Source organism: Pelodiscus sinensis, chromosome 19 (assembly GCF_052426305.1).
Source record: "Pelodiscus sinensis isolate ZL-2025 chromosome 19, ASM5242630v1, whole genome shotgun sequence".
In the NCBI taxonomy this organism is placed as follows: Eukaryota; Metazoa; Chordata; order Testudines; family Trionychidae; genus Pelodiscus; species Pelodiscus sinensis.
In genome coordinates, this window is record NC_143070.1 from 24,471,367 (window position 1) to 24,486,921 (window position 15,555).

General features: G+C 48.7%; 2 protein-coding genes across 2 annotated transcripts in view; one reads left to right on the plus strand and one right to left on the minus strand.

Moving 5' to 3' along the window:
* The window catches only part of LOC142820483 (butyrophilin subfamily 1 member A1-like), a 646,031-nt gene that overhangs the window by 304,170 nt on the left and 326,306 nt on the right, over positions 1–15,555 (minus strand). The window lies entirely within an intron of this gene.
* LOC149522314 (butyrophilin subfamily 1 member A1-like) overlaps positions 1–15,555 on the plus strand; it is a 45,025-nt gene that overhangs the window by 4,771 nt on the left and 24,699 nt on the right. The window contains exons 2-4 of the mRNA XM_089771203.1: positions 5,974–6,220; positions 7,401–7,517; positions 13,238–13,585. Of these exons, the coding sequence (XP_089627329.1) occupies positions 7,409–7,517; positions 13,238–13,585 (457 nt within the window). The 5' untranslated portion in view covers positions 5,974–6,220; positions 7,401–7,408. The remainder of the gene's footprint in view (positions 1–5,973; positions 6,221–7,400; positions 7,518–13,237; positions 13,586–15,555) is intronic.

A 15,555-nucleotide genomic window follows, 5' to 3' on the forward strand; every position in this document is an offset into this window, starting at 1 on the left:
CATCCACACCTCAAGCATGTTTTTGCGCAAGAGAATCGAAAGAACAGAGGGGTTTTTGCGCAATAGGTATTCCTCTTTCCACAAGGAATAATTCCTTTTTGTGCAAGAGCTGTTGTGCAAAAAGGTGTGCATGGATGGGGAACAGGGTGTTTTTGCGCAATCGAAAAAAAGCACAGGTGCCCTGGTGGCCAGTCTGTAAATAGCAATCAAAGTTTCCTTTTGAGAGAGCATTCATGCAGTTTGGATGCTCTCTTTCGCAAAAGCACATCGCTTTTTCAATGCGCTTTTACAGTGTGGACGTGCTCTTATGCAAGAAGTTTTGCAGAAAATCTCTTCCGCAAAATGCTCCTTACACAAGAAGCCTACAGTCTAGATGTAGCCTGAAGCTCAGTGGACCAGATTCTGTGGCTCCTGCCTGGCTTGCCACTGTAATATACAGAGGTGCCTAAAAAGGCTTCATCATTGCAAGGTTTATCATGGAGACACTTCCCTTGCACTCTTTTACAACCCCAAGGTAAAACTTGGTAAGAACAATAGTGGATTGGATCTGCTTTTGCCACACGATCCCCATCATCTATGAGTATCCTGTGTATCATTTTTAACATGTTCCACAGTTTTTTTCCAAGGAGCATGCACACTGGTTACAGAAGTTAGCATCAACAATAAGAACAAATGTGTTGATTGCACATTTCCAATTCCTGTTGTCAGGAATTTGGCTCAATACCAATGGAGTTCTGACATTTCAGGGCTAAACTGCAGCTTTCCTTTGCTTTCCACAAGCAAGTTTTTTTTCCTTCCCCCTTACCCGCCCTGTGGCTCACATCCTGCAGTTTTGTGTTTCACAGAGACAAAAGGCTGGCTGGGTGTGTCCCTTCCGCACACAATCTTTTCCTCTGCTTTCAGCTTAATTCTCCAATTTGGTCTCCATCTCAAAGAGACAAAATCCATTTCACTGGCCTGTTAAACATACAGATCTCTTGTTCCTCCTCAGGAGATGGGGATTGGCCATCTCCCCACTGTTCCCAGGGGCGCAGACTCACAGGTCCATGATGCAGTGCCCCACGGGGAGAACCCTTCAGTGTGCCAGCCTCCTCAGGCGTCATAACCCCCTGGGGTGAGATCACAGATCCCCCTGCCTCCTGTGACCACTTCTCACAGTCTGCAGGGGAACCTCCCCTCCCCTTTGAGGATCATACTCAGGTTAGACCTCAGGCCCCTGTGCTTCCTGCCTTCTCAATACCTCCAGCCCACCTGGCTCTTGCAAGCCCCCGTCTTTCTACTGTGTCCCAGTCACTTACTGCTGGATGCTCCATCCATGGGGTGGAGTCCATTCCACCGCTGCCACCACTGTCACAGAGTGTGGGGGTGTCACCGGGCCCTGCACCCCCATCCGCAGCCAGACGTGACTCTCAGCAAATAGAACAGAAGGTTTATTGGTTCCCAGGGACACAGCGTAGCTCAGACTTCTTGTTACAGGAACCAGGAGCCATCAGCACAGCCCATCTTGGGGGTGGAGGAGGAGTGCCCCACCTCTGGGGCCCTGCCCCAGTCGCCTAGGCCAGCTAGGCTCCCTTCTCGCCCAGCTAGCCAAAAAACTAGCCCACACTCCCAGCCACTGCTCAGAGCCCCCAGGCAGCCCCGCCTCCTGCTTTGTCCTGCTTCCAGGCCCAGGGTGTTATTTGCCGTCACCTGGTCCTCAGGATGCGAGAGACTGAACATACTTCCATAGTGAGCCATTCTAGGAGGGGTGGGTGAGATTCTGTGGCCTGCATTGTGCAGGGGGTCAGGCTAGATGATCATGGTGGTCTCTTCTGACCTTAAAGACTGTGAGTCTATGAGTCATGCCCAGCTTCCCCCTCCTTATCCAGCTAGTGCTGCAGTGCCCAGGAAGTGGGTCTGGCCCACGAAAGCTCATCACCTATTAAACCATCTTGTTAGTCTTTAAAGTGCTACATAGTCTTTCCTTTTGTTTCAGCAAGATCAGACTAACACGGCTTTCTCTCTATTACTATTCTAGGAAAACTGAGGCATCCGCATGCACGCGCGCGCGCGCACACACACACACAGTTACTCCTGAACAGCACAGGACAGTAGAATCACATAAATCACAACAAAACAAACAGTGAGTGCAAAACCAGAATGAACACAGTGGACTATAAGAGTGGACAAAATCGCCACTGTGTCACAGTCCCTTCATGCAGTTTGTGACATTAAAGTCATGCCCCAGTCATGGTGATGGTGGACTTTGTAGTGTGGACACCAGTTCCCAAGGACACACACTAAGTCCCATCAATTTACTCTGCTGAGCCACTAAACGTTATAATGAAGGGTTATATTATTGCAGGGCAACTGGACCCATTCAAATTATCCTGAAGTGAAGGAAAGATGGGAAGAGCAGTGAGAGGCCAATATGGCTGCATCAGGAGCTCTTTCATGGCCTGAAAGTCCAAGGAGAACCCTACAAAAAGTAACCCATGGAAAAATTGCTATGAAGGAGAACAGAGGAATAATACAGGCATATAGGGACAAATTCAGAAAGGCCAAGGCACAACATGAGTGACACCTAGCAAGGGACATGCAAGGCAATGAAAAAAAGCTCTATAAATACCTCAGTAGAAAGGGAAAGAGTCTCAGGTGGACAAGCCTCCCCTTCCAGACTCAAGTGGGGCCTGGGCCATGTCTATACTGCACTCCTTTTCTGCAAAATGAAATGCAAATGGAGTGCTTATTAGCATAATGTGCACTCACTTGCATTGTCTCTGTGGAGCCCTTTTGCACAAGAGGTTTTTGTGCAAAAAAGTGCTGTGTAAAAAGTTCCTTTTTGTGTAAAAAACCCCTCTTGTACAAGAGGGCTATATCTACACTTGTGGCTTCTTGTGCCAGAAATATGCAAATGAGGCTAAGTGTGGAATATTGCCGAGTCTCATTTGCATACCTAATGAGCTACCATTTTTGCAGAAGAGGCTCTCGCACCAGAAGCAGCTGACTACACTGCCCATTCTTGTGCAACAAAAATCCTCTTGCATGATGCTGTTACGCCAATTATTTTTCAGGAAGAAAATAATTTTGCTTCATTTGCATACTTAATGAACAATCATTTTCCGCAAGGGGATTTTGTGCAAAAAGGGGCCATCTATACAGATCCTTTTTGTGCAGAAACCCCCTGTTGAGCAAGAGCTATTCTGCCGCTTTTTTTCAGGAAGAACAGATCTTGCACAAGAGAGGTTTTTGTGGAAAAAGGAGCTGTGTAGACAGCTCCTTTTTGTGCAAAAGCCCCATATGCAAAAATGGTGGCTCGTTAAGTATGCAAATAAGGTGTGGCAATATTCATTGCATTGCCTCATTTGCATATTTTCTTGTGCAACAGAGGGCAATGTACAGCCATTCTTGAGTAAAAACTAGTGGAGTGTCTACACTGCACACATGTTCTTGGACAAGTAAATTTACTATACAGTGTCAGAACAGAGGGCTTCTTGTGCAAGAGTTATTCCTCTCCCCATGAGGTGTAAGCCCTCTTGTGTAAGAGCTCTTGTGCAAGAAGGCAGTGTGGACAGGCAACAGGTTTCTTGTACAAGAAAGCTCTATGGCTAAAATGGCCAACAGAGCTGTTTTACACAAAAGAGCGTCCACGCTGCCATGGATGCTCTTGTGCAAAAGCACATGCAGTGTGGACATGCTCTTTTGCAAGACCTTTTGCACAAGAACTCTTACACAAAGAGTTCAACTCTTGCACAAAACAGTTCTTGCGCAAAAAGCCTGCAGTGTAGACGTATCCATAGTGAGAGCTGTAAGGCTGGTTCAATCTCTCTCTCCTCTTCCCGCAGTTTTAAGGATAGACCCAAAACAGACTCCATAAGGAGTCTCTTTGTTATTTTGAAATATTATTCCAGTGGGAGCTGGAACCTTTTAGCCAGCCTGGCTATGTCTACACTGGCAGCTTCTTGCCATCTTGCGCAAGGGTTCTTGTGCAAGAACTCTTGCTCAAGAATATGTCCACCCTGCCATGTGCAAGATGTGCTTTTGGGCAACAGCATCCATGGCACTGTGGATGCTCTCTTGTGCAAGAAAGCTCTGATGGCCATTTTAGCCTTAGGGCTTTCTTGCACAAGAAACCCCTGCTGCACGTCCACACTGCCTTCTTGCGCAAGAGAGCTTACACCTATTAGAAAAGAGTGTAGCTCTTGCGCAAGAAGCCCTCTCCTACCATGCTTTACTGTAAATCTTCTTGTGCAAGAGTGGGTGGGCAGTGTGGATGCTCTGTGGAAGAACGGCTGTTCTTGCACAATAACCCGCCAGTGTAGACATAGCCCCTAGGGACTGGGCTAAGAGCTGAAATCACTAGGTTTGGCCCAGAGCCAGACCCATCTTGGAAGCAGCAGCAGGTGGCCAGCGGAGCAGCTGGCAGGAGCAGGAGGCCAACAGGGTGGCTGGTGGGAGCAAGTGGCTGGCCAGTAGTCGGTGGGAGCAGCCAGCAGGAGCACACAGCCAGCAGGAGCAGCAGCAAGTGGCCAACAGAGTGGGTGAGATACTTTCTATCCACACTCCACCCCAAGAGTGGAAGGTGAGCTCTGAAAAATCACCTCTGAGCTCTGATCTGCCCTGACCAAGGGCAACAGCTGAGAGTGGGGCTTGGAGAAAGTTTGTTTGTGTGAATGGGACACTAACATTTCTGGACTTGTGGGCCTGAGAGGCAAAGGGTATTGCTCATCCCACGTGCACTGGGATGTTCACTCGTGGGTTGGTTATGAACTCTGTGTTGGTGTTTTTCCAAGCTAACGCCACATTACTTCTCTCCCTCTTTTTAAAAGTTTCTTTTCTACGCCCAGATGCTATGTGCGCGAGTGGGGAAGCATTGCCTCTCAGAGGCGTCCAGGGGTATGTGGATTTCCCAGGTCTCTGGTGAGAGCTCAAGCCAGTTCTGTTCAGGATGGATAAAAAGGAACCCCTAGATATTGAACCTGGCCCTGGCTACTGCTGGTGTAATGTTGAAAGCTCCTACCCAGTGCTACCTGGCAGAAGGGTTACAATTACAACATCTCTGCAATGTATTTTACCCAAAGTTACTAATATGTCCTCTCCTTTGCAATTCTGCTTCAATACAGGTTTTGTCAAGCAGTAGATAGATTAGATAATGTCCATGTCAGATAGGGGAAAGAGCTGTTCACGTGATTATTTGTACTTTTGTTCCCTTTTTTTATTAACAATAAAACTTCCCAGGGCACAGAGAGTTAATGTGACAGTTGGGAACAAACATCCTCAGATCTGATAAGGGAAGTTTTTGTTTTATTGCTGACAAGTCTGAAGGTTAAAGCAATTCCTGCTTCCAAAGCTGGGAGGGTCAGAAACTTGCACATAAATGAGGTCAGTACACAGAGGGTGTGTGAAGGGTGCAAATGTATCCCCCCCCCCGAAAGTCTCTTATGGCCCCCCAAATGTGAAGAGGGGAGTCAGCCCTCCCTTATCTTGCTGTAGGGACAGAAGCAACAGCCTGTCAGAATTTGCTACTTAGGGTGTACTGAGTATGCTCACTAGAACAGACAATGCTTAGCAAGAGCTGCTGTACTCTATGGATTCAGACTCTGCTCCTGGCTCTTTACAGAGCATTAAAAAAGGGTTCAGGGGCAAATCACAGTGGGGGATGGGCAGAGTTGTGAGCAGGAGGCAGAAATTTACTAGCTGGGGAGGAGGAGGCAAGTAACTTTTGGGTAAGACAGAAGAGGAGCTGGAAGGGAAAAATCAGGCAGGGGGAGGGGACAGGAAGTAGGGCTTGGCTCAGGGGCAAAGGGGGTAATAGTTAACTGAGCGGCTGAGCCACCTGTTGAGTGTGCAAAGGCAGTGGAGGGGGCAGAGAGGGCTTTTTATTCTGGGGAAGTATGCAAGGAAATTCGCCTTTGGAAATAAGAAAATAAGAGGGCCCTGCCACAGGGAGTGTATGATCCTAATGTGCCAACTGCTTTGTTACTTTCATTTTAGCAGCAGGTGGAAGCAGCTGGCACCAAGAGCTCAGTTCAGCTAAAAACACATTAAATGAATCAATAGAGTCTGAAGAGTCCAGGCTGCAGCCCGTTGGCTCCAGGGCTCCCTGTGTGGAATTGGGGAGGCAGCCTCAGCAACGGAAATGGACACTTAAGATACCAGCTCCTCCTGGCATGGCTGCGGCTGGGAGCTACCTGCAGAGAAAGGAGCAGCTGGGAAGCTTTTTTCCAAGGTGCAGCAGCAGGTAGGGGAGCTCTGGGCTCTGGCGGGTCTGGCTGAGATTCCCTTGCTCGCAGCACTTCTCTAGCTCAGCGGGCCACAAACATTTCATGTCACCCCCCCTTTGCCCCGTCCCTGCCTCTCCCCAGGAGCTGCGCTTGGAAGCTGGACTAGGAGCACGGCCGTAGATCCTAGGGGTGCAGACAGGGGTAAGGTGGCCAGGGCTGCAAAAAACTTAAGTTTCTTACAGGCACCAGGGTATTGTGTCCCCACCTGGAGGGGACTCAGGGCAGGAGTTGTAGTATGACAGCACCTGTCAGACTGAGACTGCTGGTTGGGGTGAAGGAGCTCAGGGCAGGGGGATTGGAGACGTGGTGGGCACAGGAGTCGGAGCAGGGGGTTGGGTGTGTGGCAAAGCTCGGTGGGGGGGAGATGTGGGGAGGTGGAGGGTGCATGAGCCAGGGCAGAGGGTGGGAGGGGCTTAGGGGCTCAGAGCAGGAGAGTGGGGTGTGTGGGGAGCCCGGATGGGGTGTGGGCCCACCATACACCCTCTGTGCAGGCCACCTGGGGCTAGAGCGACGGGACTGCACTGCCTGGCCAACTAAGCACCAGGCGGGAGCCTGTGGCCTGGCTACAAGCCTTTTCTGTCACTACACAGGTCACATTCAGAGCCCTGCCTCCAGCCAACCTCTCTCTTCCCAATGCACCTCTCACCTTTGCGGCCCCTGTATGCCTTGTGGGATGAAGTTTACCTGGGACGTCGACAAATGTCTTTGATGTCGACCACGGAGTGTCCAGACTAGCACGCTGAGCCGACAAACAGCTGATCGGCTCAGCGCGGCAGCCATTTTAATTTAAATGAAGTAGCAATTATTTAAATCGCCGCTCATTTTCCTGTGCCGGGTAGCCTAATCCACATGCCTCTGTCGCCAGAGGCATGTAGTCTAGACATACACTCAGATCTTGTCTACATTGGCTGTTTCCCTTTCCCTGGCCCTGGATTGCTGCACAGATGGCAGCCCTGGTGCAAGCACTAGTGCAGACAGGCAGGTGCCGAATGTCACCCAACCCTCGTCAGACCAGGTGCAGATGAAGCCTGTGGGTCTGAATCCCTTCCCTGTGGGTAACAGCCCGTCTTGCCCCACTGCTCTATTCACTGCCTCCCACTCACTCGCCCTCTGGTTTGTTGTTTCTCCTGCTCCCAGGCCCAGCGATGATGACGGGAAAGGTTTCCACGTTCTACCCCGGCTCTGCAGTGTGCTCTGCTCTGCCCAGCTACCTTGCGCTCTGCCTGGCTCTGCAGGCTCCCAGGCTGGAGGCAGGTGGGTGCTCCAGCCTCTGTGCTGAGTTTACTGCTGTTGCTATTGCTGGTCATCCCCATCCATCTCCCGTCACTGCCTTGTCTTGTAAACCACCTCTGCCCAGCCTGCCTGCTGAGTCTTTGCTCTTATGCAACAACTAGAATTGCTTGTGTCCTTAATGCCATTATTTTTTGTTTTTCTTCACTGAAATCATTGCTCTGGGGTGGGGCTGGAGAGGAGGGGTTTGGTATGGAGTTTGTCCCAGAGAGAGAGGACAACCCCAGTCCTCTCTCACTGCAGCAGCTTGGGTCCAGGCCTCTCCATGGCCACTGCAGCTCCAATGGGTATAGCCAGGAGAGAGGTGCATGTCCCCCAGCTGGGGCAGGTCCAGATTCTTTTGCCCCCTGTGCTCTCCAGCTAGAATGAGAAATGCAGCAAACTGTGCACTTTCCCCTTGCTCCCTGACAAAGGCGAACAGCTAGCAATGGGGGGGAGGGAAGCTGCGGTCCCCTGCCCTCCCTAAAGGGCGCTTGTGGAATGGAGGCTTGGAACTGGAACAGTCCTGACCATGGGGGTGGGGTACCCCCAGCCAGGAGCTTTCCTCTGGCTGGTGAGTCTGTCTTTTCTGTATGATTTTGTGCATTCCCATATGCTTGGAAGGGGGAGGGGCATTTGCCCTCCTCTCCCTCCACTAGGCTTGCCAGGTGTCCAGTATTGACCCAGACAGTCCAATATTTTCACCTCCTGTCCAGTAAAAAATTCAGATAATACCAGACACCTAAAATGTCAGTATTTTCTGATTTTTTTCCCGTCCAGGAGGCAGAAATACCGGGTGCTTATCTGGTTCTGCAGGGGAGCTGTCTGGCCTGGAGCAGGAAGACAAGATGGCAGATGGCTGCCGGCAGCCTGTTAGGGCCAAAAAGTCTCAAAGGCATTACTTAAAGGGGCCATGCTGGTTTTTTTTTTTTTTTTTTTTTTTTTTGCTTAATAACTCTCGGGGTCCTTTTTTCCCTCTCTCTCTCTTTTTCTCAACAACTTTGGTCCCCCCCCCTTTTTTTTCCTCATCAGAATTTTTTCCCGGTGTTTTTTTTGGGGGGGTTCGGTATTTTTGGTTAAACCATCTGGCAAGCCTACCCTCCACACAACCAAAAGCTGATCTTACTTTAATTTAGGGTAAGAGGAAGCTGCATACCAACTCACTGGCTCACAAATTAGGGATGTGAATGATTAGTTGATTCTCCGATAAGCAAATGCTTGTTGGATAGTCGACACACTAGTCAATTAGTCGTCCCCTCCCACATTGCTGTCTCTATCAGAAAGGCAGCGGGGGGGGGGGGGGGGAGAAGAAGAGGGTGCTTCAAAGCCGCAGCACTGCATAGACCCTGGGCTCCATGTGGTGCTGCCACTTTGAAACACTGTGAGGAACATGGGGCCAGCGGGGATCTGCTTGAGTGCCCCGTGCTCCCCGCAGCACTTTCACCTTTGAAGTGTAGCCAGACAATTCATCTAAATTGAATGTATCCCTATCACAAATAGACAAACTCTCTCAAATACACAGTAGATCAGCGTCATGGAGAAACCATGTGGCACAGCTGGGTCCCCACAAACCATATTTGTACCTAAACGTCATCATGTCTAGCCCAGCTACATACATGCTGCTGCTCTGACTGGCAGCTTCTACAGCAGAACATGGTGAGCACTACAGAGCTCACAGACGACTCAAAAGGACACTACCCAATTCCTATACACTGTACTGATACCAGAGGGTGTATCTACACACAATTTTTATTTTGGGAGAAGGATGCAAATACCACGGCACATTTGCATGCTTTCTCTGCTTTTTTTTGTCTCAGAAGAGGCTTTTCCAGCATTTTACCTGTGTCTACACGTGGCCGAATTTCGAAATAAACCCCTATTTCGAAAGACCTGTGTAAACCTCATTGTAGGAGGAATAATGGGTCTTTTAAAATAGGAGTTTAGTCCTATTCCCATGGCATTTGCATCCTTCTCCCGAAATAAAAATTGTGTGTAGACATACCCAGACATACCCAGACATACCCAGACCGAACAAGTCTCAGATCAGATGTTTCAGCCATAAACAAATCATGAATCCCCAACTCTCCCATTATGAAGTAACAACCCACTAGTCATTTATACTGCATCAAACACATCTGACTAGGGCTCAGACCCCAATGGGGACTAGGCCCCATCTCACAATGAGGATGTGAGGATATTTGCTGCCTTATTCATTTGGTTTTCTTTGTGATGGCCTTATAGTGACTTGATCCAGCCCAGGGCTGACTCCACAGCTACTCAGGAATTTTGGTTCCCTCCTGCTGTGGTTTCCATCCTTTGATTTGCCCAACTCTCTCTGTCTTCTCCTGCTGCTAAGTCTGCCTTGAGACCCCCGTCCCCATTTCTGAGCAGCTCCTCAATGGCTGGTTCTCTGACCGCAGTTCTTTTCTGTCTGCCTCTTTCGCTTGCTCCATTATCCAACCTTTGACTTGTCTATAAAACCACCATTTGCAGAGCAGTAAAAATCTGTTTTCACACCTTTGCACCTTGCCAGCCCTTACACCAGAGCTACTCAACTTTGGAAGCCCCAGGGGCCACAAATGATACCCACAGTACATGCCAAGGGCCGCAACTTAAGCATGGCTGCATATATATGCAAATATAGGCATGTATTTATGCAAATATATGCACATATACATTTAAATAGCTTCTCTCCTAGTGACAAGCATCAATTCAAAGATTAAGGCAAGACTACACAACATGGAGGCCACATTTAAATCAGTTTTGCTGATATTAATAAAATGCAATATTTACCCAATTTTCACCCATAGTTCAACACTTTTAATGAGCAATGGCAGTTCAGCAATTTAATTACTAAAACACATCTCAACAGAAGACCAATATATTGACTACTATTTTGTTTTGGCTTCACAATTTTAACAAATCAAACAAAAACTGCCAATGCAATATTAACTGAAATAGCCCCTCTCCTACCTCAGAGCCAGGCACCCCTGCCCACCCCAACCAAATCCTTCTCCCGCAGAGCCAGGTACCATAGATACAGGTCGGGACACACAACCTTAAAAATGGTTGCTCCTGCCACCCGGCCCGGCTGCCTCGGCTTGATTGCAGTTTGCACAGGGACAGAGCACGTGGCCCACCAGCTCTCGGCTCGCTGCAGTACGTGGGCCTGTGTGCTCTGCTCCTACCCCAGCCAGGCGACCCCTAGCATGGTGCCCGGGGGCAACTGCCCCTCTGCCCCCCCACCCCACTCGCTACGCCTCTGCCTGTGCATGCGCTGACGTGGCTTGTCCCAGTGCCATGTGGCGCAGCACTGCTGCTGTGGCAGACGTGGCAGGCATGCTCTGCTGCACCTCTTGCCACCCTCCTTCCCCCACCTGCTGGCCACTCTTGTGCATGTGGCCTGATTCAAAGCTGTGCGGCTCGGCGTTGCTGCTGGAGCCTCACAATGAGGCAGGCAGGTGGTCTGGGAAGCAGCTCAAGGCGCCGCAGGCCACATGCAAAGGGTCCACGGGCCATGTGTTGAGTAGCCCTGCCTTACACCATCCCCACACCAGGGCTGTGTCTACACTGCACCCCTTTTCCAGAAAAGGGATGCAGATTAGACACTTTGGAATAGCAAAATCCGCAGGGGATTTAAATATCCCCCGCGGTATTTGCATTAACATGGCTGCCGCTTTTTTCCGGCTTGGGGAAAAGCCAGAGAAAAGCGCCAGTCTAGACGTTATCCTCCGGAAAATAAAGCCTTTTCCGGAGGATTTCTTATTCCTACTTGTGCAAGAAGCCATGAGTGTAGACATAGCCCTGAGTGCATGTGTGAACTTTAGACAATTTTCCTATTATATCTGACCTGGGCTCTGACTTCCCATGAGCATACTGGGTATAATGGGAAGTCAGAGCCCAGGTCAGATATAATAGGAAAATTGTCTAAAGTTCACACATGCACTCCAGGGCTATGTCTACACTCGCGGCTTCTTGCACTAGTACAGCCATTCTTGCGCAAGAATCCGCAGCGCGTCCACACTGCCTGCCCGCTCTTGTGCAAGGAAATTTACAGTATGGCGTGGTAAGAGAGGGCTTCTTGTGCAAGAGCCATGCTCTTTTTTAACTGGTGTAAGCCCTCGTGCACAGGGGCTCTTGCGCAAGAGGGCAGTGTGGATGCTCGGCAGGGATTTCTTACGCAAGAAAGCCCTATGGTTAAAATGGCCATCGGAGCTTTCTTGCACAAGAGAGCATCCACACTGCCATGGGCGCTCTTGTGCAAAAGCACAGCGTGCACATGGCAGTGTGGACGTTTTCTTGCACAAAACTTCTTGCACAAGAACCCTTGCACAAGATGTTCTTGCGCAAGAAGCCGCGAGTGTAGACATAGCCCAGGTGTCAGGTATTGCAGCCACACACACATTTAGGGGACTACGGAATTCACTTTATCAGTGCTCTGTGATCTGTGTATTTTTGTATCCCTTTATAAATAGCATCTATACATGCTGGCTGTATCTAGACTGGCAAGTTTTTCCGCACAATCAGCTGCTTTTGCCGAAAAACTTGCCAGCTGTCTACACTGGCCACTTGAATTTCCGCAAGAACACTGACGATCTCATGTAAGATTGTCAGTGTTCTTGCGGAAATACTGTGCTGCTCCTGTTCAGGCAAAAGCCCTCTTGTGCAAATGCTTTTACGCAAGAGGGCCAGTGCTGACAGCTCAGTACTGTTTTGCGCAAAAAAGCCCCAATGGCTAAAATGGTGATCGGGGCTTTCTTGAGCAAAACCGCGTCTAGTTTGGCACGGACACTTTTCCGCAAAAAGTGCTTTTGCGGAAAAGCATCCGTGCCAATCTAGATGCTCTTTTCCGAAAATGCTTTTAACGGAAAAACTTTTCCGTTAAAAGAATTTGCAGAAAATCATGCCAGTCTAGACGTAGCTGCTGTGTGTATCCTCGTGGGCTGGAAATTATAATCTACTCCATGTGGGAGGTTTATTCCATCCTCTCCAGGATTTACAAACCATGGGGGATAATTACTTCTGGGCCAGGTAATAGCTCCAGAGAAGTACCTCCCCCAGGGAAAATTGGTTAAACTAGTTCAGAGCAGGGCTTAGAAGCCAAAGAGGACAAAGACTTTTGATACCCTGGGCACTTGACCTACAAACCAACAGGACTTGTTAACCAAGAAGGCAAAACCTTTAAGAAAGGTTTGAAAGACTTTGGCCCGTACCAGAGCAGGCTTTCAGTTGGTTTATGGAAACTTTTCTCCGTTCAGTTTTTGCCCCTTAACATGCTCTGCAGTGGAGGAGCTGTTTGGTATCTGGTGGCACAGGCTGTTTGTAGCCCTGGGAGAGAAAGCAAAGTGCAGGTGCTGGGCTTTGATCAGGCCCTCTGGGAAAACCACAGTGAGCTGCAGGGTGGTTGCAGGTGTAAAACCCCCAGTGTGGAGGGAGAGTGATGTGGGTCCCTGCCCAGAGAGTGGTGATGGCTGGAGGCCTGAGATCTAAGAGAATGTTCCCTGAGCAGAACCCAGAGAGGGTTGAGGTGCAATTGCCCAAGCTTGTGACTCTCTGCTCTCATGGACGTGTCCTGGGCACTGCATGGGGCTGGGGTGTTCACTTCCAATGCATAGCGCTCTCTTGCTGTGGGTGTTACTGCTGAGTTAATGCCACCCCCAGCCCCATATCAATTTCACCTCCATTTTTGGTTGTACATTTCACAGCACAGTTCAGAGTGATTGGGCCTGACCACCCAATCACTGCCTCCCTCGGTGGGGTGGCCATCCTGTCCTGCCACCTCTCCCCCCAGATGAGTGCACAGAACATGGAGGTGAGGTGGTTCCGATCCCAGTTCTCTGCAGCCGTGCACCTGTACCGCGATGGAAAGGAACAGTACAAAGATCAGATGCCAGAATATCAGGGAAGGACAGAGCTCTTGAAAGATGACATCACCAATGGGATAGTTTCCCTGAGAATACGGGATATCCGACCATTTGACGATGGGCAGTACAAATGTTTCTTTCAGTCCGATGTCACTTATGAAAACGCTATATTAGAACTACGGGTGGCAGGTCAGTAACTTGTTCTGGTACTTTGACTTCTTTTACAGGGTAATAAGTGGAGTCAGAGAGGGCATTGTAAGATGACAGAATTTGTTTTATTAAGGCAGGGCAATACCTCCACTTTGGTTAATGTTTATTCTAGTTCACTCTTTTAACAGATTTTTTTTCTAAGGGCTCTAAAAACCACACACAGTCTGTCTTGAAAATTGTTGTGAATCATTGGAGTCTGGAAGAGGATTATTGGGCTACATATGGAGTGATTAGAGCAAGGGGCTAATCAAATATACAAACAGCCCTAAGCCAGGTATTATTAGCATGTTGTGGTAATTACATTTTTGTGCATGCTTGGGGTGAAAGGATGACCGCTTCCTATGATCTGTGCACAGTGCCCAGCATACCTGGGGCCCCCATCTGAGCTGGGAACTCTAATCGCTGCCATAAGACAATCAGCCAATAGCTCTGATACGCTTGTATTTTGAATTTTTCATCATTTTAATGCGCTGACAGTTTTACGTTCTACTTAAAATGCTTCCAGCCATTGTTGGCTGTGGGTAACCTGAGCTGCCAATCATGCATATTACATAGAATAAACTCTGGATATTACACAGAGTTCATTTTATAACCACAAGGCTATTCCCTTCTTAATCAGTGTGTGTGCGTAATGCACCAAACTTTGATGGCCCAAGCACAAAGTATAATTCCATGTTATGCAGGAAAAGTGAGCAGTTTCCATCGGATTTGACAGTGGCAAACCAGATAAATGTACACATTTGGACAGTTGTGGATGCCCATAATTCATGTTGCTTCTGTTTAGAATAAAGACACCACAATGGGTATCTATGGTGGTGGGTTCTTGCACAAGAACATCTTGCACTAGGGTTCTTGTGCAAGAACACGTCCACACTGTCATGTGTTTCTGCGCAAGAGCATCCATGGCAGTGTGGACGCTCTCTTGCACAAGAAAGCTCTGATGGCCATTTTAGCCATAGGGCTTTCTTGCACAAGAAACCCCTGCCATGCGTCCACACTGCTTTCTTGCACAAGAGCTCTTGTGCAAGAGGCTTTATACTTGTTAGAAAAAGACCATAGCTCTTGTGCAAAAAGCCCTCTTTTCCGACACATTACTTTAAATCTTCTTGTGCAAGAGCAGGCAGGCAGTGTAGACGCTCTGTGGGTTCTTGTGCAAGATCGGCCGTTCTTGCACAAGAACCTGCCAATGTAGACATAGCCTGGGTAAAGCTGCTCAAACTAAAAGAATCATTAGGTTCATAAAGAGGACAACCTGAGGATTAATTTGAGACTCTGCCTAAATCTAACACAATCTTATGATGACATCCACACAACAAATACTTTGCAAACAACAGCATGATTAGTATCAGACAAAGATTTCTTCAGTACCATGTTACCCAGGCCACAGTCCCTGTGCATTTAAAACACATGCTGCTGATTTGTTATTAATGACACCATGGCACCCACAGCTGAACCAGCAGCAAGCACCCGTTCTTCAAATTAGCTGGCATCCTTCTCCTTGTGTCTTGCTGCAATTAGTAAATGCAGGACTGTATGTCAGCGCTCAGGGCAAAGATCCACACCTCCTCTCTGGTGTAGCTGTTGCCTTCTGACTCTGGCTGAACTAAATGAAGAGTTTGGCAACTTTTTTCATTATAGGTGGAGGTAGAATTGCCCACCACCCTTGGAGATGCCCTACTGAGCATAAGATAAGGGCTCATGAACTTTCCCTTTGTTTATCTGCTAGTCCTAGACTAGCTGGAGTCAGTGACCAGCTGCTCTACCCTTGTGGCAGAAACAGAACAAAATTGATCCCTACAGTTTGAAAGGAACGGAAAAAGAAGCATGCATGTGTATTGGAAAGTAGGGGATTATATATAATTTTCAACTGAGGTTAAAGGGCCTAAGGGCTTGTCTGTGGCTTTTGGGCATTTCCCATGAGTCTGTCAGAGTCGGATCAAAGCCATCTG